The following is a 27,586-nucleotide window of genomic DNA, read 5'->3' as shown; positions in this document are numbered from 1 at the left end:
ATGCTTTTGTGCCGCAGCCTGGAGGGGCAGGATGGGCCCCTCATCTGCTCTGCCTGGGGGGATGAGCCCGCTTCGGAGTGGAGCTTGGTCCTGCTGAGGTGCTTTGGGTGCCAAGGGAGCCCAGGGCACCCTGCGTGTCCACAGCTCTGTCCCTGGGAGCTGCCACGGAGCCAGGGCAGTGCTGGGGGTGGGACCGTGGCCAGCACTGCCCCAGCCTTCCCACAGGGAGATTTCAGGGGTGCTCCACACCCACTGTGAGGCCTCCAGGACCTGTGCCCTGCCAGCTTCTCCACCAGTGCTTCTCAGAGAGCTGGGATCGATGGCTGCTCATGCAGGTAAGGCTGGGCAGGCTCCAGCAGAGCCCAGGCACGCCTGGGTGATGGACACCCGGAACCGGCTGTTCTCCCAGTCCAGCAGCGCCGTGGGGACGCTCCGGAGCAGCACGACACAACTGGGGCACACTTAATGGGCACATCCATCAGTGCACCCACCGTGGAGACACGAGGGAAGCTCTGACAGCCGCCTGCACCCTGCCTCTCCCTGCTGCCCTTCACTCCGGGCTGCCGGTGCATCCCAATTCCTCACACAAGCAGGGTCTGGCCACTGCCCCATCACCTCTTTGCACCTTCCAGCCCTGCCTTGCCCCCTCCCCAGCCCGTTCCCAGCAGCAGTGCCAGTGAGATGAGCTCTCCCAGTGTTCCTGTCCCTGCCCGCCCGGGCACTGCGCCCTGGACACCTCAGCGTGGGGTCAGCACTGCAGAAAACTTCCAGCCTCCCGTGGCACCTCTCCCTCCCTGGGGAAGGGCACCCAAATCACCGGCACTGCCCTGCAGACACAGCCCTGCAGCTGCGGGGGTGCAGCTGATCCGTCCCTGGCCCCTGGCAGGGAGCAGCTTTGCCGTGCAGGGAGCAGCAGCTCCCGGGGGAGGACCTGGGGTTGTCCCCACCCGGCTCCAGGGGGTCGAAGGCAGCCACAGGCACAGGGGATGGGGGGACCCCTTGGCACTTTCAGGATGCTTGTTAGAATGTTGCTGGCAAAAAACTTGAGGAGAGCAGCGGGATCACAGAGGAGACCCCGTGGGACACAACAAGGGTGAGTTCTCCTCACTGCAGGGGACTGAGAGCAGTGGCAGCAACCCCCCAGCACCGGGGCTTCACGGATTCTCCAGAGCCACGGACATTCCTTGTTACAGAACACTAAAATTTCCGTGGTCCAGCTGGGATTACAGGTGTTAAAGAGCAAGAGAGGGGGTGGGAGGTGGCAGGACCTCTGTCTGATCCTGTGCAGAGTCACAGAGGACTCCTGGGGTGTCTCAGGGAGAGTCCAGAGCCACAGTCCCTGCAATGCTGCCCTGCCCCCGGGGCTGGGAAGCAAAGAGGGCGCACCTGCAAAGAGAACAGCCTGGGGCACTGAGGTCCGGGGCAGTGGGGGGTGTGAAGGGCGGCTTTGGGGGACAGAAAAGGGAGAGTTCAGTGGAGGTGGCCTCGGGCTGTGCCGGGTCAGGATCAAACTTTCTCCTGGGATACGGCAGGGCTGCCTCAGCGTTCTTGCAGATGCTCTGCAGTGGCTGCCGGGGGACACGGCCGCTCTTCCCCTGCGTGTTTCAAGGGCCCGTGGAAGGGGTGCGGGACCTGTGCGCTCCGGAGGGCAGGCGGCTCCGCGGGCGGGGGCGAGCGGCAGCGGCAGCGCAGGGAGAGGGGGAAGCACCGGTCCGAGGGAGAGCTGCAGGCAGCCGAGGGCTGGAATGACAAAAGCAGCCAGGTACTCACCCGCAGTCTGTGCCCGGGGCCTCTGGCTCAGCTTCCAGCCCGGCGAGTCCGTCCCAGCCAGGACAGTCCTGCAGAGCCCGGTGCCTGCGGTGCCTCCTGCCCGCTGCCAGTTGCCGGGATGCCAGGCCACCTTGTCTTTTAAAGGTCACAGCCAGAGGACCTTGCAGTAAATATAAGGTGCTGATGGGAAGCTCTGTTCCAGCGTTGCCAACTCCTCCGCCCCCTCCATCGGCAGGAGGGCTCTGCCTGCTCCGGGTCCGGGAGCAGAGCCTGGTCTGGCTCGGGGAGCTCTGGGAGGAGGCTGGGACTGTGCTCCAGGGCAGCCCCTGGCAGGATGCTCCAGGACAGCGCCTGCTGCGCTGAGCTGGGAGCTGCAGCCCAACTGCTCTGCTCAGCCCTACCTGGTCGGTACCCACGTGGAGGGAGGCAGGAGCCGTCCTCAGAGAGCAGCAGCCTGGCATTTTAACCCTCCCAGCTCCACCAGTGAGAGGGACTGAGGGTACACAGGCAGCCCTGTGCCCCCCGGCAGGCTGTGAGCCAGCTGGCAGCACTCCTGAGCCCTCCTTCCTGTCCCCAGGGAGGTGAGAGTGTCCGAGCACAGGGTGCTCGCCTTCCCTGAAACCAGACACTGCAGCCGGTGCTGGGCTCAGCAGAACAAGTTTCCGCTGAGCCGCAGGAATCCCGGATCCCACGGCGGACATCTGCGTCCTGCCGAAATCCCGGGGCAGCTGCTGTCCCCGGCCGGGCTGGGGGCAGCAGAGCCCGCCCAGGCCCGCGGCGCTGGCAGATGTCTCACGGGATCAGCCGGCCGAGGAGAGCGGCTGGAGCTGCCGGGTGTGACAGCTCCATCAGGCGCTGGTGACAGCTCCCAGCCCTGGGGCGTGCAGGGGAGCGGGCACGGGGATGCCAGGCTCTCACCTCTGCGGGGATGCTCAGCAGGGACACGTGGCTGCAGGGCCATGTCAGCACGGAATAAGCTGGGTGCCCACCTGCCCAGTGCACCCCGTTTGTGCCAGTGCCCACGGGAGCTCTGCTGTGTTTACTGGCCGACCCTTGTACCCAGGCTTCCCAGCCTTCCTGCCTCAGGAAGGATTTAGGGCTCTGCTGTCAAGATTCTCAGTGGCAGTTTAACCAAATGCATCTCAACTTGCATCCCAAATGCAAGCGAACTTGGCAGGCACCTGAGCATCCCAGGAGGGGCCCGTCCACACTTCCCCTGCCCAGGGTAGGGCTGCTACTGTTCCATGTCCCCACTGCTGCAGGTCCCGTGGGCCTCAAACTCACCTGTACCTGTGCCTCTGGCAGCCACCAGGCACCCCTGCAGGGGTGACAGGCGTCCCTGCACCCCCTCGGGGCTCCCTGCCTGCCCTCTCACAATTAGTGATGCTCCAGCAAACACTGCGCTCCTCCTCCCGTCTGCACACAGCGCCTGCAGCTCCGTTCCCCCGGCTGTATCCATCACCTCGCCGTATCCATCAGCTCCTGAATCCATCCCCTCCCCGAATCCATCCCAGCCGCCCGCCAAGGCACCTTCTGCTGCATCAGCAGAGCCGTGCACGCCGCTCCCGCAGCGCCGGCTGCCAGCGCTGCCCTGCCTGCTCCGCCTGTATTTTTCCTGCCTCTCTTGCCAGCTCTGCAGCCCTAACACCTCAACCCACCTCTGCTGTCATCCTCTCAGGCTCCCCTGGGATGTCCCCGTGCCCTGCAAAGCCTCCTGCTTTCCCTCCTCTCTGCTGCTTCATGCTGCCGGCCGGGAGAGCTGCAAAGGGGCTGGATGGGGCTGGGGACCCTCAGGTTACCCTGAAGGTGACAGGCTGTGGCACCTTGGACATGCAGACAGCAACCCTGCGGGCGAGCTGCTCTCTCACCCAAAAACCAGCCCAGTTTGGGGAAGCCATGCCTGGTCCCCGGGCTGAGCTTTGCCAGGACGTGCCCCCTGTGTCTCTGCAGCCCAGAGGAGAAGCCAGCGCTGTTCCCGCTCTAGGAGCGTGGCAGCGCCTCCGCCCCTTCCCGCCACGGCAGTGTGGGATGCTCACCTCCCCTGAGCGCTGCCCTCTGCTCAGGGCTCGCTGTCTAATGGGCCTGGGCACGGAGGTGGGGCTCTGCCTGCCCGCACCCCGCCCCGGGGCTGCCATTAGCGGGGCCCCAGCGCCGCCCTGGGGATGCAGCGTGCCCAGGGCAGGCCTAATGGATGCCACGGTGAGGAAAAAGTTACTGAGGTGAGAACTTTTGTGCAGCCAATTATCCCGGAACCAGATCACGGTGAGAAAAATCAGTTCCCTGAGTGTTCCCTTTGGCACCGGGCGGGCCCCTCTGCACCATCGGGGTCTGGCTTTGCATCTCACCTGTGTCTGCTCTGTCTTGGGGATGGAGGGCGATGGTGTCACACTGCTGAGGTGCCCCCAATGAGGGCTGAGCCCCAGTCTTGTCCTGTTTTGTTGTCCTGGGAAGCCACCAGCCTTAGTGGCACTTTGGCCTCTTCCCAAGGTGGCCCAGTGTTTCAGGCCGCCACAGAATCAATGAGGCTGGAAAAAACCTCTAAGATCAATCCCAGCTATTAACCCAGGACTGCCAAGGCCATCACCAAACCACGCCCCCAAGTGCCACAGCCATACGTTTTTTGAACTGTTCCAGGGTTGGTGACTCCACCACTGCCCCGGGCAGCCTTGCTAGGGCTGGACAACCCTTTCAGTGAAGAAATCTTCCCTATTATCCAACCTAAACCTCCCCTGGCACAGCTTGAGGCCTTTTCCTTTTGTCCTGTCATTTTTTACCTGGGAGAAAAGTCCGACCCCCGCCTGGCTCCACCCTCCTGTCAGGGAGCTGACGAGCGAGAAGGTCCCCTCGAGCCTCCTTTCGTCCATTTTAGACCCCCCAGCTCCCCCAGCCTGGTTCTCCAGCCCCTTCTCTGGACACACTCCAGCACCTCGATGTCCTTCTTCCGAGGGGCCCAAAAGTGCACTCAGGGTTCGGGCTGGGGCTCCATCAGTGCCGAGCACGGGGGGACCGTCCCTGCCCTGGTCCAGGGAGGGCTCTCCGATCCCTCGGGCGGGGGATGCGCGGGGGGACGCGGAGGAGCGCGGAGGAGCTCGGAGGAGGGCTCAGCGCGGCCCCGCCCGGCGCGGCCCCGCCCGGCGCCGCTCGCCCTCCGCGGGGGCGGCCAGAGCCGGGCGCTGCGGGCAGCAGGGACCGCTCGGCTCCGCACCGCCCCGCGCTGCCCAGCGCTGCAGCCATGGCCCCGGGCTCTCCCGCCGCTCGCCGCCGCGCCGCGCCGTGCCTGCTGGCCGCGCTCCTGGGTAAGGGGCGCGGGGGGCTGCGGGGACCCCTCCGGGTACCGCCCGCGTCCTGTGTCCCCCCACCCCGGCTCTCCGGCGGGGACCCTGCCCCGGGGAGCCGCGGCAGCCCGAGGCGGGGGTCCCCGCTCCGCTCCCAGCCCCTGCACCCCGCCCGCCGCGCCCGGGGATGCCGCCCGCGGGCGCTAACGCCGCTCTCCGCTCTGCAGACGGACGGTCCGGAGCGCCGGGGATAAGTCACTTGGCCAAGGTGACTTCGCAGCCGAGCCCCAGCTCCGAAGTCCCGGCTCCAGCCCCTGCCCTGCCCGCACCGGCGCTCCCGCGGCCAGCGCTTCTCCTGCGAGCACTGCGGCTGCACCCCGCTTTGCCCCGCTCCTGCGCTGCCCGGCCAGCGGGGCCCGCGCTGCCTGCCTGCCCGGGACCGGGGGATGGCCGGGGGAGGCCATGCACTGCTTCAGCGCCAGCACGCCCGCCGACAGGTCATTGTCTTCCAGTTCATTCGGTACAACCACCGTTCGCATGTGCTTGTCCCCGGCGCGGGGGCCGACCCGCGCTGCGGGGCCGCTGCTTGGAGCATGATCCCCGTGTCCAGGGATGCCCGAGATCCCCGCCACAGGGAGCAGGGAGGGGCTGGCAGCCGCTCCTTCCCCGCTGCACAGCTGGGGCAGGCTGCAGCCACCTGCATCAGCCTCACGCACCCGCTGCACTCCTGCTCCCGTGGGTTATCCAGTGTCAGCCCGGCCCCAGGGCTGGCTGTGCAGCGCTTGCTGCTGGGGCACTCCCGTGGGAGGCGTTTTAGAGGGCAAAGTTCTTAAGTTAAAGGATGCTGGAGACACAAAGAAGCATGTAAGTACCCGACCCCCTGCAAGATTTGTGTGCCGGCACCTGAGCTGGCAGTGGGGTGGTAGGAGAGACTCGGAGATGCTGGAGACCACTCGGGGGTCAGGGCGTGGAGGTGGGAACCTGCTCCCACAGCCCGCTCAGGTGGGCTGGGGCTGAAGAGGGCGGGGGGCAGCGGGTGCAGGGCGGGTCTCTGTGTCTGCAGGCTCCGCAGGGAGCGCAGCGGGCTCTGCCCGCACCACGGAGCCGCAGCACAGGAGAGGTGAGGGCCGCGTGTCCTGTGCCGGAGCGCACCGCACCTGGCCTCAGGCTGGCCAAGGAGCTCCTCTTTGAACCCCGCCGGAGAGGAGCCCGGCCAGCCTGCCAGGCGTGGCTTGCTGCCTGTGCCAGGATGTCACGCTGACTTTCATGGGCAGGGAAAGTTTTTCTACAGCGGCTTTCCCATAGATGGCAGTCCGGGGTGAGCCCGGTGCTCAGCGAGCCCCCGCACCGTGAGGGGCTCTCCCTCTGCAGGAGCAAAGCGCAGGCAGCCGGGGCTCCGGCAGCAGCAGGAGTGGCTGCTCCCTGCTTCCCTGGGCTGCCTCTCGGGAAACGCTGCTGCCTGCGGGCATGGGAGGGAGCCTGAAGCCCCAGGAGAGAGGCCCTGATGGTTGGGGGTCTGGCAGTGCAAAGTGCAGCGGCTTTGGGAGGGGATGGAAAAGCAGCGCTGGGAGCTGATGTGTGGCAGGCTCAGGCAGAGCTCCCCCAGCATGTTTTCCTCGGTGCTTTATTTAGTGGTAACATATCAATTCTGTCTTCCTGAGAGCACAGGATGGAACAAGGTCAGCCTCGGTTTACCCCACACACTCAATCCAGGTTACGTTCTCAGGGTGGCAGACAGGTTTTAAAGTGTTACAAGCTGCCAGGAATCATCTTTCCTGTGAGTGAGTATCCGCTTGCAGCACGCCGCAGGCTCAGGCGTACCTGCAGAGCCAGGATCCCTCTGCCACCTCCCGCTCCAGGGGACAGCTCCTGTCCCCTGGGACACCCCTGCCTGTGAAGTCCCCTCTGCAGCACCCCCAGGGCTGCTCCGGAAGCCTGAGAGCTGCAGGAGATCCCATCTGCCGGGAACCACTCCCTGACGATAGCTCCGGCCTCTCGAGCAAAATGAGGAGTGCTTCTGTGTAAAGTTAAATAACTCCTCGCCTGCAGTGCTTGCAATGCAGCACTGCAGCAGGGCCCGGAGCCCAGGATGCAGGGCTCTCAGGCTTGGCTCCGGCTGCGACGTGCCTGGGGAGTTGTTAGCACCGGCTTGTGTGGGAGAATAAATCAGCGGCTGAGGCGGCTGCAGAGAGAGGCAAATCCCAGGCTGAGGGCAGCGTGTCCGAGTTAAGGTGTTGGGGCAGCTGGGGACTGGCTTGTAGCCACGGGAAAAGCTGTGTCCCCTGGACTCCGTGCCCAGGGAAAGCTCTGCAGGGGTGGCTGAGGTCCGGGAAAGGGGAGGACAAGTGCTTTGCTGGGCTGTGTCACATCTCACCACGCCACATCGTGCAAACGGGACGGGGCCGTGGTGGGATGGGGATGGGGATGGGGAGCGGGGCTGCTCCTCTGGCCACCACCAGAGCATCCCTGTGCTCCCAGAAAGGATCTGAGGGGACAGTGGTGGCCCAGCCCAGCGCAGTGCCAGTCCCTGCACCCCAGGAGTGCTCAGCTGCGGCTGGGCTCCTTCCTGCTCCTCTCTGCCTGCTGGTGGGGAGGCGAGGAGCGGGAGGAGAGCTGCAGCCTGCAGTTTGAAGGTCATCTGGCAGCTCCAGAGGGAGCGGGGGCTGTGGTTGCGGGGCGTGAGGGGGCTGCTCCGGAGCGCCGGGCAGGGCCGCGGGAGGGCGAGCGGGTGGCAGGCGGCCAGGACAGCCACGCTAATTACTGCTCCAGCTCCCGCCTCGAGAACAGAGCTCTGCTTCGCCTTGGCTTTTTTTCTCCCCCTTTAAGGTCTAGCCGGAGGCCTGTGGATAACATGCAAATCAGGGCTCTCATTTGCACGCTTTATTCGTGGGGATATTCTGGTTCCCTTTGAACCCACGCTGTCTCTGTGGGTGACCCAGCCCCAGTTCCTGCAGGAGCAGGTCCCCTCTGTCACCGAGCCCTGCCAGGGCTGGGGACAGGCGCCTTTGCTTCTGCCACGGCAGCCTGGTGTGCCAAAGGGGACGAGGGGTGACAGAGCCTCGGCCTCATTCTCTGCTCCCCTCTCCCTGCCAGGTTTGCACATCTTCGCCATGGCCTTGGCCTTGGAGGTGTCGGTGGGGAAGACCAACACGGTGATGGCTCTGAATAACTCCAATGTCCTGCTGCCCTGTGTCTTCTCCACCTGCATGGGCTTCCAGGACCTGATCTTCACATGGTATTTCAACTCGACAGAGCTGGTGGGTGGCTCTCTGGGCTCTGCCTCTGCTTTCCTGGCAGGTCCTGTTGTGCTTCCCCACTGCAGTTCTCGCAGTTCCCTTTCTCCTCGTGCAGGACGCCCTTCTCTCCGAGTGTCACCAGCTCTGGGAGGGACGAGGCTGTGCAAAAGGAGTGACTCAAACACCCCAGAACATCGTGCTTTTGGCACAAGGCTCTTCTAGATTTGCTGCTGCCCGCAGGCTCATTTGTTTTCATAAAATGGCTGTTCAGGTGCAAATCTGCACTTAGGGCAAAATATGGTTCATTTCCTCCTCCCTCACTTGGTCTGAAATATGAAAGGTTCTGTATAGATTTGCTTCCTGCTGGGAATATTTGGCTCCTCAATTCCTCAACAGGAGGGCTGCTTTGGAGCAATTTAATCAGCAAAGCAGCTCGCTTTCTCTGGGGATCTCCCACTTTTTGCATGGTCAGTTCCATCACTTCAGGGCAGGCCAGACCTGCTGCTGCTGATGCAGGATGTGCATCAGGTTCCTCTCCATGGCCATTCCTGCTTTAATGGGGTGCAATGGGACATTTGGTGGGGGTGTCTGTGTGTGCAGAGCTGAGCCTGGGCACCACCGGGAGGACGCGAGCCATTCCCTCACCCGGCTGATCCTGCCCCCGCTGCCTCTGCAGATTTACCAGGGCAAGATAAAGAACAAAGCCACGGAGCCCACGCCCATCAAGCACAACCCACGGGTGGAGTTCGTCGGCTCCACCACCAAGAAGGAGAACATCTCCATCGTGCTGAAGGGCGTGGAGTTCAGCGACGCCGGCAGGTACACCTGCCACGTCAAGAACCCCAGTGAGAAGAACGCCCAGCACAACGCCACCATCTTCCTCAACGTGGTCCACAAGAGTGAGCGCTGGCCCGGGCACTGGGGTGGCACTGGGCTGGGGACATGCCAACGCGGTGACAGGCTCCTTGCTTGGCTGTTGTGGTGGTGCTCAGAGGTGGCTGGCACCCCTGGAAACCTCTAGTTGTGGGTTTTGGGGTGGGATGTGCAGCTGGGAGCTCCCCGAGCCCCCTCAGCACCTTCTCTCCCGCAGTGGTGGAGACAGACAACACTGTCACACTCATCATCGTGGGCGTGGTGGGGGGGCTCATCGGCCTCCTCATCCTCTTCATGCTCATCAAGAGGGTGGTCCTGTTCATCATCAAGAAGACACAGGACGGGAAGTGAGTGCGGGGGAGCTGCCGGGGGGTGGCGGCCGGCGGGGCCGGGCTCGGGGGGCTCTCACTGCCCGTGCGCTCTCCCCGTGCAGGAAGGAGTGTCTGGTGAGCTCGTCAGGGAACGACAACACCGAGAACGGCCTGGCCGGCTCCAAGGCGGAACAAAAAGCACCACCAAAGGCATGAACGAAGCGGCGGCGCCCCGCGCCCGGGCCGGGCATGGGACGAGCCTTCCCTTTTTGTTTTCTTTCCGAACTGCCAGCGCTTGAGACATGTTTCTATTACACACGTACCTGCAACCTGCACTGCTTCTCGGACAAGGCTGCGGCTGCCGGGGGGACTGGGAGCTTCTCGCGGACTCGGACTGGGAGGCTGCTGGGGCGGAGGGAGCCCCGCTCTGAGCACAGGCAAGAGGGTGCGGGGCAGGCAGGGCAGGGGCCGGGGGCTGGCACCGGGGGTCCCGGCGTGCCTGAAGCGTGGGGTGCTGTCGGTGCTGAGCTGGCGCTGCTGGCAGCTGCCTGCTGCACCCGGAAGGTTTCTGGAGCAGGGCGGGGATGCTCAGAGCTGGCCGTGCAGATGGAGAGGCGCAGGAGGACGGGAGGATGCAGGGCTGTGATAAGCACACTGGAGAACCAAATCAGTGAGGGGCCCCTGGCTGTGCCTCGGTCCTCCCACAGGGCTGCGGGCGCTGGCTGTGTCCCAGGGCCACCCCTGGCCCGCGATGGGGTGAGGTGACACATGGCACCCTGGCTTTGTCCCCGCGCAGGGCCATCCCTGGGGGCAGGGGGCCCCTCCCCAGGCAGCCATCCCGGAGCGCTCCCGGGCTTTGTGCTGCCCCCTCCCCTCTCTGGAGCTCGGCGCTCAGAGCAGCGATGCTTTTGATGCTGGTGCCAAGGCTGAACTCGTTCCGTGGGTGTTTTTGCATGAGATTCCAGGGAAAAGCAGCCAATTACATTTCCCTTTAGCAGTGGTGTCCATGGCCATGCAGGGAGGGAGCACAGCCGAGCCCTGGCGAGGGGAGCTGGGCCAGGGCTGTGCCACCGGCCCGCTGGGCAACCCTGGGCAAGTTGCTCTGCCTCTCCATGCCTCAGTTTCCCCATCTGTAAAATGGGGACAATAATACTGCTCTACCTCACGGGGTGGGTGTGAGATTTCCTTGGCTATGACAGTGAAGTGCTCTGGGACGAGGAGTGCCATGGAAAACCAAGGGGTCTTTGTGGGTGGACTCACAAGGATGTGAGACACAAAGTAAGCGAGCTACAAGTGAGGTTGATGATTTCCCTTAAAATGTGATTTGTTCCCTATTTCTCCAATTCGTGGGTGTCTGACAGTGAAGCTGCAGGACTGGCAGCTCCTGTGTCCCCACAGTAAATTGGGACTCCCTCGCTGTGGTTGCTTGTGCCCTGGCAGAGGTGCTGGAGTGGGAGGTAGGCAGGGATTTGGGGCCAAGGTGAACAAGGAAAGGCTGGGTGCTACTTTCTCTGGAAATGTCGGTGCACAGCGGGCTGGGCATCCCAGGCTGGGCTTGGGGACACCCATTGGAGCAGGGCCATGTGCTCGGGACAGGGGACAGGTACTGGCACCTGGCCCCAGGCAGGTTCCCTTGGCTGTTGATAAGACAGGCAAGTGGGAGTCAGGATCTTGGTCCTCTCTCTGAGGGTCTGTGGGACCCTCAGGCCGATCGCTTGACCTCTCTGTGCCTCAGTGTCCCCATGTGTAAGCTGGGGGCAGTGAGTCTGAGCCACCTCTCAGGAGGTGTGAGGTGCCCTGCACGGCTCTGCCGCAGTCCCTGGGTGGAACACGCCACCGCCACCCGCAAGAGCCCGGGAGGAGGAGGGTGAGACCTCCCAGTCACCCCGAGAGACCCCCGGCCCGCCCTTGGAGGAGCCCTCCTGCGGGGGAGGACAGCGAGGCCAGGAAGGGAGTTTTTTAAAGAACTATTTTTAGCTGTCCTAACCTGTTGGCCTTTCTTTAGCCGGCGCGTGGACGCAGCTCCACTTCCCGCCGGGTATGCAATGCTGCACTATGCATGGGTGACTCCTCTGGCTCCATGGAAAATCCACACAAGCAGTTTTAGGAATGTAACTCCATGTGCACACGGGTGCTCCAGGAGGCTGCCTCGGGGGCTTGTGCCAGGACCAGTGAGGCCCCTGCTGTCCCCGGGGCTTTGGGGGCTGCAGAGGCTTTCCAGGCCCCCCTGAGGGTTTGTGCTGCCACAGACACGCGTGTGTCCAGGCTGGTGTGGAGCTGTGTGGGAGGAACCTGCGTGTAAGCACAGGGTGTGTGTGCGCCGGGCTGTGTGATGACTTACAGCACATCTTTGCACTGTAGAGGTTTAGTTAGCTTTGCCTTGAATGAAATAAAGTTTACGTTTACTAGAGAAACTTGCCATGGTTTGGGCTTGCTGGGGGTGTCTGTTTAGGTCTGGGGTGGGGGGGCTGGGTAAGAATAACCCCGTGAGGAAGCAGGACAAAGACTGGGGAGGCTGTGTGAAAAAACAAATCCTTTCCTTTAATGAGAATAGGGTGATGCTCTAGAGCACAAACATCATTTCTCTCTGTACAACAGGAGTGAGCTGAGAGCAGCTTGGCCCCCCAGGAGCCATCCTGCCACAGCGGGGTCAGCACAGGATAATAAATAAATCTTTCTCCGGAAGGGAGCTTGAGCCAGTGAGATTCCTTCACAGGATCAGTGGCTGACACTCCGAGTCACCCTTTGCCTCCTTGGCTGGGCTCTGGCATCCTAAATCACAGCTGCCAGCGAGGCTTTGGGAGCCTCTGCTCACCTTCCGTGGCTGCAGATCCATGTCCCTGTCGCTGCCAGAGCAGGGGCACAGGGATGGGAAGGGAGGCTCGGGACGAGGAGGGACCTGTTCCGGCAGGTCTCAGAGCTCCGACTGTGAGCACAGAAGGAATTGAAAGCTTTGAGAGGGCAGCCAAAAGCAAGAGGAAAGTGACTGTGTCCTTACGGGTCAGCTCAGTGAAGGGAGCTGCCTCTGCCCTCGGGCAGGACAGCACTGACCCTGCGCACGGCGTAGATCCAGTCGAGGTAGGCGCGGACGCTGGTGTAGACGCCGGGAGTGCTGGGGGTCCCGCAGCCCTGGCCCCAGCTGACGATGCCCACGACCTGCCAGTGCCCTCCCGAGTACAGCAGGGGCCCGCCGCTGTCCCCCTGCGAAGGACAGAGCCCAGGATGGCCCCGCAGAGTGCCCGTGCTGGCCGCAGCCCTTCCCAGAACAGCTCTTCCCTCAAAGGAGCCGCGCCAGGGATGGCTGTGGGCCCGCCCCGCCCTGCCCCAGCCCAGGCCCGCACCTGGCAGGTGTCCACGCCGCCCTGGGGCAGGCCGGCACACAGCATCCTGTCGGTGACATCGCCGTGGTAGGCGGCCAGATTGCAGCTCCGCTCGTCGATGAGCTCCACCTCGGCCTGCTGCAGGCGCTCCGACAGCTTCCCTGGGTGACACGCGGCCTCTCAGGGGGACCCGGGGCCAGGAGGGAGCCCTCTGCCCCCCTGCTCCTGCCAGCAGAGCTGGGGGGCTCTGCTGTCCCTGTCACCTCCACGCTGTGCCACTCACCGTGCTCCTCTGTGTAGCCCCAGCCGATCACCCACAGGGGTGTGCCCGGCACCAGCTCCTCATCAAAATAGGGCAGGCAGATGGGCTTGGTGCTGTCTGGAATGGAGATGTGAGGGGGATCTCACAGGGCCCAGCCTGGCCGGGGACAGCCACCAGCTGGGCACCCCACCCCTGCTCCAACACTGGGTGCCCATGGAGCGCTGCCACGCCGGGCACCCCCATCCCAGCCCTCTGCTCAGCGCCACCAGGGGACACCTGTGACTACTGCCCCCAGCAGGCTCACCTGAGTCACGCACGGGGGAGCGCAGCTTCACCAGGGCGATATCATTGTCCTTGGGAGACGCAGGTGTCACCTCTGCCAGGAACACCTTCTCCACGGCCAAGGTGGCAGCGCCCGACAGGAGCTCGGAGCCGGCCCTCACCCGCCAGCTCTGGATGATGGGGTTGTTCCTGTGCACAGACAGCGCTGTCACCGCAAGGACAGGCACAGAGCCCTGCTGGCACTGTTAATTGCAGGACAATTAAGCAGCCCGCGGCTCGAACCCGGCGGGGAGGTGCGCACTCACTTGAAGCAGTGCGCGGCTGTCAGCACCCAGCCAGGCGCGATGATGCTGCCCCCGCAGATGTGCTCCTTCCTGTACTGCAGGCTCACCTGCCACGGCCACGCCTCGATGGCAGCCGGGCTGCCCCCCAGCACCCGCGGGGTCCTCACGCTCTGCCCGCAGTCTGGGAGGGGACACAGCAGGGACAGAGCAGGCGGAGGCTCCCCGGGACAGCAGCGTGGCCAGGGTGCCCCATCCTCACGGTGCTGCTGTCACCCTCATCCCCAGGCCTGCTGGAAGGGTCCAGCCATGCCCTGCCTGCTCCAGCCCCCCGGGATAATTAGTTTAATCAGGGTAATTCACCTGATTGGGTTTACTTCGGTAAAGTAAGCCCATGCAGGCAGCTGGGTAAGGCTCCCTGAGGTGTTTCATTTCTGGGAGGTTTGTGCTGGCTTAACGAGGCTAGCAGTAATTAAATCCACCTTTCCTCGTGCAAACACTGCTAAATGGGCTTGGGATGGAGCCACACTCCCACGGGGCTGTGCCAGGAGCGAGGACCTGGAGCAGGGCGAGGCCCCAGTGCCCACAAGGTCCAGCCACCACCCGGGTACTTACTGGAACAAAAGAGCGACACGACCAACCCTGAGAGGCATTTCCTGCAGGAGGGACAAAAAGAGCCGGGTTTGGCTCCTCTGCTGGGCACCACAGGCTCCTGCTGGGGCTCCACACAGTTCCCACTCACCTGCCTGGCTCAAGCACCTGGAGGCTCCCGTTGCTCAGCACGACCTCGCGGGGAGGCAGAGGCTGCCCCGCGCTCACCTCCACGCCCTGGAAGGTTGGGGTGCTGGAAGACACGGGGGGGACAGGGCTTCAGGGGAGGGGAGGACAGGCACTGGTGTCCCAGCACCTCAGGAGCCTGGATCCCATAGGGAAAAGGGGCTTCCAAGGGACAGGAATGCCAAAGTGGGGATGGTGACAGCCCCAGAGGGCTGGGACACTGAGCCCAGGGACAGGAGCAACTGAAGGAGGGGACAGTGTTCCCTGCTGTGCAGGTGGCTCTGGGAGAACTCAGGGGTCTCCTTGCTGTTGTGACGTTTGGGACCCGTGTTCAAAACCTCAATCACTGATTTTTGGGCCTGGAAAATGCCAGGTTTGACTCAGTCTGGGCTCCTACAGTGGTTCAAACACCAGAACCCATCTGGAAAGGGAAGTGCAGGGCCCCGAGCCTCTCTGCACAGGTGAGGTGTGTTGGCAGGGAGCCCCTGGGCTGCCCTGGGGAGGGCAGGGCTGCAGGCAGGGGGGATGGAGGTGGAGCAGGAGCAGGGCAGGGTGCCCTGGGCTGTGACAGAGCAGGACAGTGCACTCTGTTCTCATGGGAGCTGCCAGGGCTCGAGCCACCTCCTGGGGACTCACAGAGTGCTCTACGTGCTGGGGATGGACTGAAACCATCAGTGCAGAGCTGTGAGTGCCTCACAGAGAGCAGAGCCCCGCTCCAGAGGAGCTGTTAGGGCAGAGGGAAGGTGAAGCAGGGGAAGGCAGCCGGGTACCTGCTGTAGCCCATCTGCTCACAGGCAGCTCTGGCCAGCTCCGGGGTGAAGTGGTCGTGGCACACACAAGACCAGGCTCCAGTGTGGCTGTTGAGCACCTGCAGGATGGATCTGTCTTTGGAAACGCGGGCTGGGGGCAGACACAAAGTCAGCTTTGGCATGGAGTGGCTGAGAGCCCAGCCCCTGGAGCTCTGGTGGGTGTCCTGCACTCACCCCCGGCTGGTGGCCCCTCGGGGACCCACTGGGGACAGTTGGCCTCGTCCTCGCCCTGCAGACAGTCCAGCTGCCCGTCACACACCTGCTTCAGAGGCACCAGCTTCAGGGGCTGCTTGCAGAACAGGTAGTGGTTGTCCAGGTAAATCTTCACTAGAGGGAGAGGAGGGCTCAGTGCAGAGCTCCAGCTCCTGGGCAGGCTCGGGGGGGGTCAGCAAGGAGCTGGGTCTGTGTTTGCTGAGCCCTGGGAAAGGAGGGGGAGAGAGATCCTGTACCCAGGAACCCGATGGCGACCAGGCAGGCGAGGGTGAGCACCACGGCCAGGACGAGGATCCCGACCCTCTTGAAGGACTCCAGTGCCCTGGAGGATTTGGGTCTCATGCAGGGACCTGCAACACAGAGGAGCGTGGCCCTGCATGGCCGGGCTCAGCCTGGCCCCACTCATCTCCCCCAGCTCCCACCGCTGTTACCTCTGCCATCGAGCCGCTCCGAGGCCGAGTCCTGCAAACCAGAGGGGAAAACCAGTTAGGAGCTGGGACTGCAGGCAGAAGGCAGCTGGAAGGTGGGAGGGGCAGCTGTAGTGAGGGTATTTGGCCCCGTGGTGAGCTCAGAGCCCAGGGAGGGCAGCAGGGATGAGCAGGGAGACTGGCCCGACCTTCACCTCAGGTGGCTTTAGAGCTGCTGGGAATGGGGGTGGCTTGTCCTGCCGCGACAACGCCCGGCTCTGCTGTCACCCAGGGTCACCTGCTGCCCTGTTCCCATAGCCACCACCTGTGCAGTTCCAGTAACTGCCTCTCAATGGTGTAGTTACCGTCATTAACACACCAGAGGCTGAAAGTCCCAGGTGTTGCGAAAGAGGCGCTTTCCGATGCGCAGAGAAACCCTGAGTCAAAATACACACGCCCGGGGGCAGCGGAGCACGGGCATGCCTCGACGAGGGGCTGTGTCTGCAGCAGGGTCAGAACCGGGGGGGCACAGCCCCGGTGCTCCCCACAGGGCTGCAGGAGCCCCGCAGGAGCCAGCCCGAGCCGGGGGAAGCAGCGCTCCCAGGGCGGGGAGGCGGAGAGGGCTGTGCCGCTGCTAAGACACGGGATAAACACAGCCAGGGCTGGAGTGGGGATGAGTCAGGCATCGATCCGCTTGAGCTCCTCAAAATTACCCTGCTGTAACCATTCCCTGCACCAGAAACCCCCGGCTGTGGGAGGGCAGGGGCTGTGAGGCCGTGCCCGGTGGGTTGGCTGGAGCCCAGAGCCCCTTGGGGAGGGTTCAGGTGGGCTCTGTTGGGGTCTGGTCCGTGTTCTCCAGCCGTGGTTGGGCCGTGCCACAGAGCAGCCATTTGGGAAGCTGTTCCTGCTGCACTGAGCCTGGTCCCTTCCATGTCCTGCCAGCCCCAGCGAGTTCTTCTCTTGTGCTGCTGCTTCTGGACGCTGCCACCACAGGTAAGACAAGATTTTTGCATGAACAGAGGTGAGGAAGGTTAAACCCACAGATGCAGGTGGATGGATCCAGGAGGGTCTGGGCTTTGGGAGCCTTTGCTCTAAGTGCTGCCCTGCAGGAGCAGCACGGGTCTGGAGATGGCGTTTGCCAGATAAGGGCAGAGGTCCCTGTGCCATCCCAGGGCTCGGAGCTGGGAATCGGCAGAGCAACGTGGGGGCACTGGGGATGTGGCACAGCTGAAGGGGGCTGTGTGCCAAGGTCAGAGGAAGGGTGAGCCCTCCCTGCCCGGGTCGCTGTGCTAGGGCATGTTGAGCCATGCACACACGCTCTTCCAGCGGGATTTTAGAGTGCCAAGCCATTATCCCTGGGCTAGCTCACAAAGGCAGGTTGGCCTCGTGAGCCAGAGGAAGCGTTGCCTCCCTATCGTGTCCCTGCAGCGTGGCTGGGGCTGCTGGTTTTGGGAACAAGAAGTGACCTGCACAGGGCAGGATTGGATCCTGCCTGGTGCTGTGTGGCTGTGTCCCAGCACGTTGGTGTCTGGCTCTTTGAGGAAATGCCAGCAGCCTTTCTCCCAGAGCCAGGCTCAGCTGGCACCCGTGCCAAGCGTGGGCAGCTTCTGCCAAATCCCCCACCCCTGGACGGGCTCTGCCGGAGTGCAGAGCCTCTTTCCTGGTGCCAGGGAGCTGCTGGGAGCAGGAGGGCTGGACGGGAAGGGGGAGCTGGGTCTGCTTCTCCCACCTTGGCTGCCCTTCCTGATCCCGTCCCTGCAGAGAAGGGAAGAGCTCCCGGAGGCCTGGGAGTTTTGTAATGCTGCACCAACGTCTGCCAGCACAGGCAGCCCAGGGCACGTGGGGCCGGTCCTTCCTCATGCTGACCTCCTGTGTCACCTCCGGGATAATGGGATGCTAACGGTTCCCTGTGGGAATGGTCCAGCTCGTGATGGATCCTCCAGGCCCCACTGCAGCAGCACCGAGTCCCCTCTGTCCCCACAGTGCCCACGCTTGTCCCCATCACTGCTGGGCTCCTTTCCAAGACTCCAGCTCTGGTGTGGATGCGGATGAGATGGGTGATTATTGGATTTTTTGATTTGGGTTTTTTTTTCATTTTCTTCAGTCCATGAAGCTCTTCTGTTTCAAAGGGACTCAGAGCTTGGTGCTGCCTCTCCACGGCTCCTCTCAAACCCATGAGCGAGAGCTGCACTGGTTAAATCCAAAACAAGGCGAGGGCCGTGCCCTCTCCTGCGTGCAGAACTCAATGCTACCAGAACTAATTGAGCTCCTTTGTTGTGTTCTCCTCGGAGCACTTCAAGTCCCCACGGCCATTCCAGGCTCCAGCTGTGCCAGTGCCAGCCCAGAGCCTGGAGCTCTGATGAACCTCTTCACCCCTTTCCATGGGGAATCCGTGCTGGGGGCTGCAGGCTGTGCTGAGCTGGGCTTGTCCCTCCCTCAGGGACATTCCTTCACCAAACCAAGCTTTGTTCCTTCACCAAACCAAGCTTTGTTCCTTCACCAAACCAAGCTTCTCAGGGTGATCAGATTCCGAGGGTGGCTCCTTGGCTGCAGGATTTAACCCGTGGGTGTGTGTGGACATTTCAGAGAGTGAGCTCCCCACCCTGGAGGGGTTGATGTCCCGGTGTGCTGCTGGTGGAGGGTTCTGCAGTGTCCGGAGAGCTTGGTCGTTCGTGTCTGCCCTCCTGGGGATGTGTCTCCCTCCCAGGGAGGGACTGCATGCCAGGCTGGGGTTTGGTGGCCGTGGTTTCCTTGCAGGTGTGTCCCCTGTGCTGAGCACAGGGACCGGCAGTGCCGTGGTGGGAGCTGTGCCGGGGCTGGGAGGGCCTGGCTCTCACCCAGGCAGTGCCCAGGAGTGGGATTAGACCCTTCAGAAGGTCCTGTCCCCTCGGCATGGGGGACACTGCCTTGCTTGTCAGCTCCCCGGGCAGGGAGGGGGAAAGGCAGCCCCAGAAATGTGGGAGCGAGAGCTCGTGGGGGTACCCAAGCACCGTATCCAGCCACGGAGGGGTGTGAGGAACAGGGGGAAACCCTTCCTCGGCTGCTGCCAGAGCCGGGGAGCAGCAGCTCCTTGGGCCTGGGCTGCCCCATCCCCTCAGACCCACTCCGGGCTGCGAGTGCAGCGGGCAGGGGCGCGGGGGGCTGTGCTCAGCGCCGGGCCGGGGGCAGCGCTGCCGGTGACTCACCATGTCCGTGCAGCTCCGGAGTGCTCCCTCCGCCTGCGGAATCGCCGCTGCTGTCCCCGGAGCGGGCACAGGGAGGCTGCGGCTGCCCCGGTGCCCCGGAGGCGGCGGGCGATGCTCCCCAGCCCTGTGCCTGCGCTCGGTGCCCACACCGCGCTCGCACTGGGGCAGGACCGCCCCGGCCCTCCTTAAAACCCACGGGGGGAGTTGTGAAACAGGAATTAGGGTTTGTATTGTAATACAACACCTGTCTATCAGCGGCACCACCACCTGCGGTAATCTCCCGAGCATCTGCCACTGCAGGTGACTCACCCGCGGAGCTGCTGTCACCAAACAGTTTATCAGAAGTGAACGGACTGATTTTTCCTGCTCCTCCTGATGATAAGAGGATCCGCTGCCATCCCGCTCTTTGTCCGGCTCTTCCGCGTTGCGCTGGGTTGTTGTCAAAGCCAGGGTTGAGTAGGTGGAGGAGGAAAGGAGGAGAGTTTGTGCTCTCGGGTCACTCGGTCTGTGTGTCCCCGCCAGCCCCGGGTCACGGCTGGCAGCGCCGGGGGAGTCAAAGGGAAGGCGGTGGGTGCCATGGAAGATTACCCCAGGCTGCAAGGGGGGACCGTGGGGTGACCTCGGGGATGGCTGGGGGTCATGGATCTGTGATCATCCAGGAATAATCAATCCCGCTGGGATGGAGCGGTTTGCCTTGGCCTGGCAGGATGGGAGGGAGGCTGAGGGGTGCAGGGGCCGGTGCCCCAGCGGGGTGAGGGGTCCCAGGGAACGGACTGGGGTCGGGGAGGCTGCTGGCTGCCCTCTGCACACTCATGCTGGAGGTGCTGGGTGAGCAGGACGTGCCGAGCCGATAATTAACCCCCTCTCCTGCGGAAAAATCCAGCTTTCTCAACGGTGCTGCTGCTGCTGCCAGGTGTGTGGCTGTGCCAGCGGGAGACTGCAGAGCACCCACAGCCTGCAACTCCTCAGGGAGCTGTGCCATCCTTGTGCCAGCTCACGCTGCCAGCAGGGATCCTGCCCACTCCCTGTGGCTGTGCAGGTAAGGAGCCCCCTCCCCACATGGGGACCTCGTCTGGCTGCGTCCTCAGCCCTCGTGGTCCATGAAGTGCCCAGAGAACGTGGGATGTAGGGTCCAGCCAGGGGCTGCCTGTGCTTCTGTGGCAGATTTCAAATTGAAAAATGTTTTACGGGCTGCAGCAGTGGGAGCTGGGCAGAGCTTGGGTCCCTGGCAGGTCCTGGCAGCCCCCCCGGAGCATCCCAGTGCCAGCCCCGCTGCCCTGGAAGGGAGAGCAGCCCAGGAGTGGTGGCACGGCAGGAGCAGCTCCTCCTCCTCCGAGGATCCGCAGGCTCTGAGGAAGCAGCCCAGGTTTGCAGATGTTGCCTCCGGGGCTTTGCTTCCTGGAGTGCGGCTGCGTCTGCAGCCAGCCGCCCTTCCCTGCTCCCAGAGCCTGGCATGGGACGGGTTCCGGGCTGCACTGGGGCCAGGCAGAGGTGAGGCCGGGCTGACCCGGGGCTCTGAGTGACCCCGAGGCACACGGACACACCCCCGGGGCTGTGCCCTGCGCCGTCCGGCACGGAGCGCTCCCGGCCACTGGGGGGCTGCAATTCCCCTGTCCCCTCGGTGTCCTGCTGGCCCTGCAGGACCCAGGATCACCCCTGCCCTTGGCACCGAGGCTCTCACCCCGGGCAGGGCTGCTCAGGGCTTGGCTCCTGCCCTGCCCGCCCACGACCACCGACGGGGGGCACGGCAGGGTGGGAGGCTGTGCCTGGCAGAGCAGCACAAAGCAGGGAGGGGGTTTGGCCCTGGATGCCCAGTTCCCAGCTGTTAAGGGTGATACCCGTTTGTCACTGTCCCCTGCAGCCACAGGAGGGGGTTTTCCCTCTTTGTACAAACAGGAGTTGATTCCCAAGTGACGCTCTGGTTTGGGGCTTGGAGAAGGTGATCAAACAGAGCTGTAAGTGCCATTCTGGGTCATCGGGGTATCATTCTGGGACATGTCTGACTGGGGTGGCTGGTGAAGGTCACCCCTGTCCTTCCCTGTCCCCTGGGGTCCTGCCTGAGGCCCCAAGCCTGGACTCTGCATGGGCCTCTGCCACCTTTCCTGGCTGCTGGTCTTTGCCAGGAGGTGGCAATCGGAGGACACGGCCACTTGGGTACCTTGCCAGAGCTGGGCACACCTGTGTCCAGGGTGTCCCTGCCCCTCAGGCTCCCAGTACTCCCAGTTCAGCCTCTCCCAGCAGCGGGAGGGCAGAGCTGCCCACGCGGGCGGGCTGGGCACGGCGATGTGCCGCCTGTCGTGTCTGCTGCAGCTCCTCTGCTTTCTCCCTGCAAACCAGTCAGACCAGTGAGCCAGGACTGGTGCCCAGCCCCGCACAGGGAGGCAGCTGTGTCACCAGGAGACGAGGGGACAGGCAGGACGTGCCAGGGCTCTGCAGCAGCAGCCTCCAGCCCGGGGTAACCGAGAGCAGCTCCTGTGGCACAACACCAGGCCATGGACCCCCAGACAGGTGAGTGGGGGGCCTTTTCCCCCAGCTGGGGAGCAGGTGGGGTGTTCATGGCATGGGCAGTGGGTCGGTGACCTTCCTCTCCTCTGCCCCTTGGGCTGCCCAGAGCCATCCCCTGGGATGTGGGGATCCCTGCTCCCGAGGGTGCCAGGGCAGGGATGCCTCCCACACACGGCCAGGGCAGGGCCTGGGCACGACGCCGTCGGCCTCCCACGGGCCGTGGGCGTGGGGACGGGGCAGTTTCGGCAGCGGCTGATTCAGGGAGGCTGTTGCACCACGTTCCTCCTGCCCCACAGCTCCTGCCGTGACTCACGGCTGCTGCAGCGCCCCGACCTCGCCCACACCGGGGGTCCCGGGGCTGCAGCTCGCCCCTGCCCCAGCAGAAACATCGCCCACCACGTGTCCTGCCGGGAGGGCCGGCTGGAAGGAAGGGAAGGGGCAGGGCAGGTCCTGCTCCTGTGCCGTGAGCCCCGGGAGCCCCGGCGGCCGCGGGTGTTTGTCCGTCCCGTCAGGTGGAGCCAGTGCTGCGGCTTGCAGGACGCCTCGGGACCTTGCTCACTGTGTAAACACCGTGACCACAGGGGAAGTGCTCTCACCCCGCTGGCATCTGCCTAAATTTAGCTGCTCTTAGCTCATCCTTTTCCGATGTCTCCTGGCTCCCGGTGCCGCACTGAACCCGGTTCCCTGTGCCCTCCACCGGCCGTGGTGCGGGCCAGTGCTCGAACCCCCTGTGCCCTCCTGGCACGGCCCCGGCGGCGCTGTGGGCACAGAATCGGGGCTGTGCCGGGCACCTCGGTGTCCCCAGAACTGCGGGGGCGTTGGTTGGTGCGGGTTTTGCCGGACGCTGGGCACGGAGGGCGGGGATGGAGGGTGCAGAGCCCGCAGAGGTCCCGCACAGCCCGGTCCGTGTCCCCGGCGCTGGCGGCAGCAGCTGCTCGTCCTGACACGAGCATCCTCTAGAGGGAACCGCCAGCCCAGGAATGGCTCCAGCTCCAGGAAAGGAGCATCACCCCGCGAGGGCGTGAGCGGGACAGGAGTGGCGACACAGCATGGGCGGGGTGGCCGCCTCCCCTCCCACTGACCGTCCCACCTGCCAGCTCACCTGGGGACAGCGGCGGTGCCCGTCAGGGGGCTTTGGGGGCACCAAAATCTCTGTGCCACAGTCCTGACAGCCCTGCCGGGTGCAGTCCCTTCCAGCACATGCTGGAGAGTTGTACCCCCACTCCCAGGTGTCCTGTCCCCTGCAGGGGACAGTCGGGACCCCCAGCCTCCCGGGGGTGTCTGCAGAGCCCCCCTCCCTCTGTTTTCCAGGACAGGAGCCCATCAAGGTGATCGGGGTTGTCCTGGGCATCGGGCTGGCCCTGCTGGTCCTGGCGAGTTTTGGCTACACCTTCATCCGGTGGTACCGGCGGGGCCACTCCCGGCACCGTGAGTGGGGACAGGGGACAGGGGGACAGGGCAGGGGGGCTCAGAACACGGGGCTGCAGGGACTGAAGTGTGGGGAACACGGGACATGGGGAAACCCTGGTGCAGGGGGACTCTGGGCCAAGCCGGGGCACTCTGAGGTGAGGAGGGGGGTGCACAGTGATGTCCTGGTGCCTGTCCCGTCTGTCCCCACCCTGCCACGCAGACTCATGGCAAAGCAAAGGTGGGTTCATGGCAACACACGGCTCTGACACCTCTCCCTGCTCTTCCTCCTGCCTCCCTAGGGCCTGACTTTGTCTTCAACCTCTACCACTCTCGGTGAGTGATGCCCTGAGGGGACCAGGGGCAGGCTGGCACCTCCCTTTGTGCAGTGCCAAGGTGTCACCCCCCCTCCCCAGTCCCAAATCCACGTGGTTCTGCTGTTGGCAGGGGCTGGGGGGGGACGGACAGGCAGCTTGGTGACCTCTCTGCTTTCCCTGCAGCGGGCTGGGGTCAGTGGCACTGGAGCTGGTGCCACCGTTCAGCATCAGCGGCTCGCTGGGCACCTCGGGCAGTGGCTACGAGCCCTTCCACAGCCAGGGGCCGTGAGGTGAGAGCTGGGCTGCTGAGCAGGCAGGACACCCCCTGTCCCTCCTGACCCCCCTGTGCTGTGCCCCAAAGCCTCCGTGCTGCCCTGGGCATCCTAGCTTCCCTCAGGACAGTCCCAAGGTTTTTCCAGCAAAAGTCCTGCCTGTGGCTGTGGGGCTTCAGAGGTTTTCCCTGAGCTCTGGTTTTGGTTTCTCCCCACACAGGCTTTGGTTTGCGTTTCCTTCCCCTCTGTCCCGAGGATGGGACGTGTGGTCAGGGACAGAGGCACGGGGCTGGAGCCCACGTGCTCTGGCCGTGCTTCCTCTCGCTGCCTCTCACTCACAGCCCAGCACCCACAGAAAAAGCAACCAAAACTGGCCAGGGGGAATTCCTCCATTTTCACTTCTGTATGAAACAGCCCCTGAATGTGTTGGATTTGCACTGAAATGGCAACAGCGAGTTCCTGCTGCTAAAAAAGCTTCACAGAATCACAGAACTCTTGGGGCTGGATGGGACCTCTGGAGACCACCTGGTCCAACCCCCCCTGCCCAAGGTCACCTGCAGCAGGTGACACAGCAACACACCCAGGTGGGTTTGGAATGTCTCCAGAGAGGGAAACTCCATGAATTCCCTGGTGTCTCCTCCATCTGCAGTTCTCTCACTGTCCCTCTGCAGCCACGGCTGCACAGGAGGTGCCTGGGCCAGCACTGGAGCAGCCTCCCCTCGCCTGGGATGGAGAAAGAGGAGGCAGCCTCATCCCAGGGCTCCCCAACACTGATCCTGGAGAGAGCAGCCACGTTCCCCACGGCTCAGAGACCTCCCAGCCCCCTGCACACCCAGAGACCTGGCACAGCCTGTTCCAGCTGAGGAGGAGCCCCAGAAATGGGTGACTGGATTTGTGCAGCTGTGGAAAACGCCGTGAGGAAACGGGAGATCTGTCTCAGACCTGCTCCTCTTCCATGCAAAATCTGCACCGACATGGAAGTTGGTTCTCCACACTGCCAGTGCAAGGAAAGGCCTCAGAAAGCCTCTGTGGAGTTCCTCCTGGGCTTTTTGTGCCAATTGCCTTCGGTCTCAGCAGAACAGGGGCTGTGGGAGTGCCTGGAGCAGCCATGGGGAGACTCTGTGGCCATGGAGAGGGGCCCAGCTTGGCCAGAGGGGGCTGGCGAGGCACAGGGAGCTTTGGGACCATTTCTTTGTGAGTTTCTCCCAGAAGAAAAAGAAAGAAAAACTCACGAGAGCTACGTGGTTGTGTGTAGGGAAACCAGTGAGGACAGAGTGGGATTTCCAGAGAGTCAGAGGCACCATCTGTGCTCTCGGGTATCGAAGCTAAACCCTGTGGTCTGCGGTTTTCTCTGGGCTGAAAGGAGATCTCTGCCTGCTCCTGGAGAGGGGGAAATGCCACCTCCCGGGGCCTGGGAGCCCTCGGTGGTGAGCAGGATCAGGCAGAGCCCTGCACAAAGCAGGATCCGGCCGTGGGGCCTGACGTCAGCAGCATTTAAAAGAAAACAAAAAAGCACCACGCTTTTGATAACTCTGTGTTCCAGAGGAAGCTGAAAAAAATAAAAAAGAAAGCAAAAAGCCCTAACCCCCAAAATACAGAGAGGCAGAAGAGATGGGGCCAGTGGAGGGGCAGGAGGAGGCTCCCAGTGCCCTCCATGTCCCTGTGGGATGCAGGGATGGAACTCACGTGTGAGCAGTGCCACGTGAGGTGCAAGAGAAGGAAACACAGCAAGGGGCAGCCCCCTCCTCCTGCCTGCGCTGGAAAAGCTGAAAATAAACCCAAAACCCCTTCACCTGAAAACCACATTCCCCGAGGAGGGTTTCTGCCTGCAGTTTTACTGTGTCCCACCGTGAAGGTTCCTGGAAACAGAGTGGAAAAACTTCCCTGTGGGCTGGGAGCTGAGCCAGGCTGAGCTGTTCGGTCTCATCCTGTTTCCATTGTGACGACAGCAGCGTCACAGAATCAGTGAGTTTGGAAAAGACCTCTGAGGTCATCGAGCCCAGCCTGTGACTGAGCACCACGCTGCTCAGCAGGGCCCTGCTTGTTGTCTTTCCTCCACCCCTGGGTTTGTCTTGCTCTGCTCCTGCCCTTCCCTGGTGATGTCCCAAGGGATCCCTGTGGGATCACTGGGAGCAGCCCAGCTCCTTTTCCCTGTGCTCCTCTGGTGATTGCTCCCACAAATTCCCCACCCAGGAGCTCAGGTGCTTGAGGAGCTCTTGGAGAGCTGGCTTGGCTCCCTTTTTTCCCAGTTGTGATGTGGAAATGCTCTTCCCCACATCAGACAAAGGCACATTGCCTCTTGCTGGTGGGGAATGTCCAAATCTGGAAACAGAAAGCCCTAGGAGAGGATGAACAGACAAACAGACCAAATAAATAACACCGCATCCGCTCTGTATTTACAAATTAATCACAATAAATAATGTCTGTATCCAACAGTGGCAGAACACAGACCATAGTGTGGGTAGGACTGCCCTGGCTCATGCTGGGCTCGTAGGTGCATCCCATGTCCTGTCCCGGGGCTTTCCCAGGGGGTGCTGAAGGGTCGCTGTAGGGTCAGGGAAGTCTCTCGGCCCATCCACGTGGGGCCAGGCAGGGCAGGAGCCCCGTGCTGCCAGCAGCAGGGTGCTGATGTCAGGCTGACGTCTGCTCTCGGTGGCTGTGTTGTGAAAGGCTGGGATGGCACCGGGAGTGTGGACATCAGCAGGAGGAGCCTAGCTGGCCCAGGGAAGGGGAAGTGGGAGCACAGACTGCCCAAGGCCCAAGGGTGGCCCTGCAGCCCTGGTGTGGATCCTTGGTGGCCCGAGGAGGGTGTGATGAGCCCCTCCAGCACAGCCCATCCGTGTCTCCGTTAGCTGGACTGGCTGGAGGGATGCACTGGGGGCTGCCCACAGGACTGGGCTCAAACAGCCCCACCAGTGGCTGAACTGGTGCTCCTGGGCCACGGCTGGGCCTGGCACCGTGAACATTCAGGGGTCGAGGGTAGCTTATCCAGTGGCACTTGAGGTAGTTGGGTCAGAGCACAGGGCTGGTGGCCCCAGGGGACGGTCACAGGCGGCTGTCCTTGCTGTCCCCGCTGAGCTGCCCCAGGGGCTGGAGGGGTGGCGTGGTCCAGCCGGAGCTGAGGCTGGAGACGAGCGGCAGCGTCCCCAGGAAGGCAGTGGTGCTGAAGATGTTCAGGTCAAAGGGAGTTTTCAGATCAGGGCTGCCTTTGGAGGTCACTGGAGCACCTGGAGCTGCCCAGCTCAGCAGAGTGGGGGCTTGGGGCCCCACCTGGCTGGAGAAGTCCCAGGCAGGAGCTCCCTGTGGAACAGGGTCCTGTGTGAGGGGGTGCTGGGGGGCAGACTGCTTCAGATACCCCTTGGACACAGGCAGCTCGGGGCACTCCGTGTCCAGCACGGTGTCGGTGCTGCCCAGGCCCTGCACGGACCCTGCACAGCCCAGGAGGGGCACTCCCCTGCCCGGGGCCTGCTCTGGCCCCATGGTGCCCTTGGACTGCTGCAGGTACCCCCGGAACTCCACATCGTCCTGGCCGCTGGCAGGGGAGAGCCCGGGCTCCCCTGGGCTGCCAGAGGAGCAGCCAGGAGCAGGGCAGGGGCTCTCCAAGCCCATCCCACTGTCCTCAGCCCTGGGCAGCTGCTGCCTGTAGCCCTGGGGCTCAGGGGCTGTGGAGCAGCTCAGGGAGGAGGAGGAGGAGGAGGAGGAGGTGGAGGAGGAGGAGGAGGGGATGTGCAGGCAGATGCCGCTGTCGGTGCTGGTGCCGCTGCTGTCCCTGCTCCCCGTGGGCCCCAGCAGGCACAGCTGGTCCTTGGGCCATGCTGGGAGCTTCCAGCCCCGCTCCAGGGCCGGCTGGGCTGTGCTGGTGCTGCCTCCAGGGCTGCTGTCCGGCTCCTTCTGGCACAGGATGAGCTGCTGCATGGGGTCTGCGTCCAGGCTGCCCGAGGAGGGGGGCTCATGCTCCACCCAGAGCGAGCTCTGCTTCATGAAGGACTTCTGGGAGGGAGAGAAAGAGGGCAGTGAGCTGTGCTTCATCCCTGGTTGGTGCCTGCCTCTCCCAGCACCCTCCAAGCCTGCTCCCTTGCTCTGG

At 63.4% G+C, this 27,586-nt stretch overlaps 4 protein-coding genes across 14 annotated transcripts in view; 2 read left to right on the top strand and 2 right to left on the bottom strand.

The window, feature by feature from the left end:
• The first annotated feature begins 1,074 nt into the window (after window positions 1-1,074).
• SCN4B (sodium voltage-gated channel beta subunit 4) lies at window positions 1,075-9,800 on the top strand. Of its 5 annotated transcripts, XM_063417894.1 has the most exons (6): window positions 4,811-5,066; window positions 5,273-5,542; window positions 8,139-8,302; window positions 8,958-9,180; window positions 9,372-9,501; window positions 9,588-9,800. In XM_063417894.1, the coding sequence occupies exons 1-6, from the start codon at window positions 4,826-4,828 to the stop codon at window positions 9,679-9,681; spliced, it is 1,122 nt and encodes a 373-aa protein (XP_063273964.1). In that variant the 5' UTR covers window positions 4,811-4,825; the 3' UTR covers window positions 9,682-9,800. The 5 variants fall into 5 exon arrangements, with proteins under 5 accessions (XP_063273967.1, XP_063273964.1, XP_063273965.1 ...); XM_063417897.1 differs by lacking the exons at window positions 4,811-5,066; window positions 5,273-5,542 and adding an exon at window positions 1,075-1,093; XM_063417895.1 differs by lacking the exon at window positions 5,273-5,542.
• A 2,185-nt stretch (window positions 9,801-11,985) lies between these two features.
• TMPRSS4 (transmembrane serine protease 4) lies at window positions 11,986-19,304 on the bottom strand. The gene is made up of 13 exons (XM_063417882.1): window positions 19,002-19,304; window positions 15,841-15,871; window positions 15,646-15,759; window positions 15,371-15,523; window positions 15,158-15,287; window positions 14,353-14,454; window positions 14,226-14,266; window positions 13,635-13,794; window positions 13,352-13,518; window positions 13,069-13,164; window positions 12,807-12,946; window positions 12,517-12,666; window positions 11,986-12,391 (listed from the first exon to the last, which is right to left on the bottom strand). The coding sequence occupies exons 1-13, from the start codon at window positions 19,287-19,289 to the stop codon at window positions 12,380-12,382; spliced, it is 1,584 nt and encodes a 527-aa protein (XP_063273952.1). The 5' UTR covers window positions 19,290-19,304; the 3' UTR covers window positions 11,986-12,379.
• SMIM35 (small integral membrane protein 35) lies at window positions 15,878-25,278 on the top strand. 7 transcript variants are annotated; one of them, XM_063417908.1, is made up of 8 exons: window positions 15,878-16,809; window positions 19,885-20,040; window positions 20,898-20,956; window positions 21,339-21,509; window positions 22,818-22,934; window positions 23,216-23,249; window positions 23,414-23,520; window positions 24,152-25,278. In XM_063417908.1, exons 4-7 carry the CDS (start codon window positions 21,494-21,496, stop codon window positions 23,517-23,519), a joined length of 273 nt encoding a protein of 90 aa, XP_063273978.1. In that variant the 5' UTR covers window positions 15,878-16,809; window positions 19,885-20,040; window positions 20,898-20,956; window positions 21,339-21,493; the 3' UTR covers window position 23,520; window positions 24,152-25,278. The 7 variants fall into 7 exon arrangements, with proteins under 7 accessions (XP_063273978.1, XP_063273977.1, XP_063273973.1 ...); XM_063417907.1 differs by having other exon boundaries at window positions 23,917-25,278; XM_063417903.1 differs by having other exon boundaries at window positions 23,844-25,278.
• The window catches only part of IL10RA (interleukin 10 receptor subunit alpha), a 7,432-nt gene continuing 4,949 nt past the window's right edge, over window positions 25,104-27,586 (bottom strand). Inside the window, exon 7 of the mRNA XM_063417881.1 lies at window positions 25,104-27,492. Coding sequence (XP_063273951.1) covers window positions 26,548-27,492 — 945 coding nt within the window. The 3' untranslated portion in view covers window positions 25,104-26,547. The remainder of the gene's footprint in view (window positions 27,493-27,586) is intronic.

This window comes from Prinia subflava, chromosome 22, assembly GCF_021018805.1.
Source record: "Prinia subflava isolate CZ2003 ecotype Zambia chromosome 22, Cam_Psub_1.2, whole genome shotgun sequence".
Lineage (NCBI taxonomy): Eukaryota > Metazoa > Chordata > Aves > Passeriformes > Cisticolidae > Prinia > Prinia subflava.
Note: the sequence above shows the minus strand (reverse complement) of the source record. Positions and strands in the feature narration are given on the sequence as shown.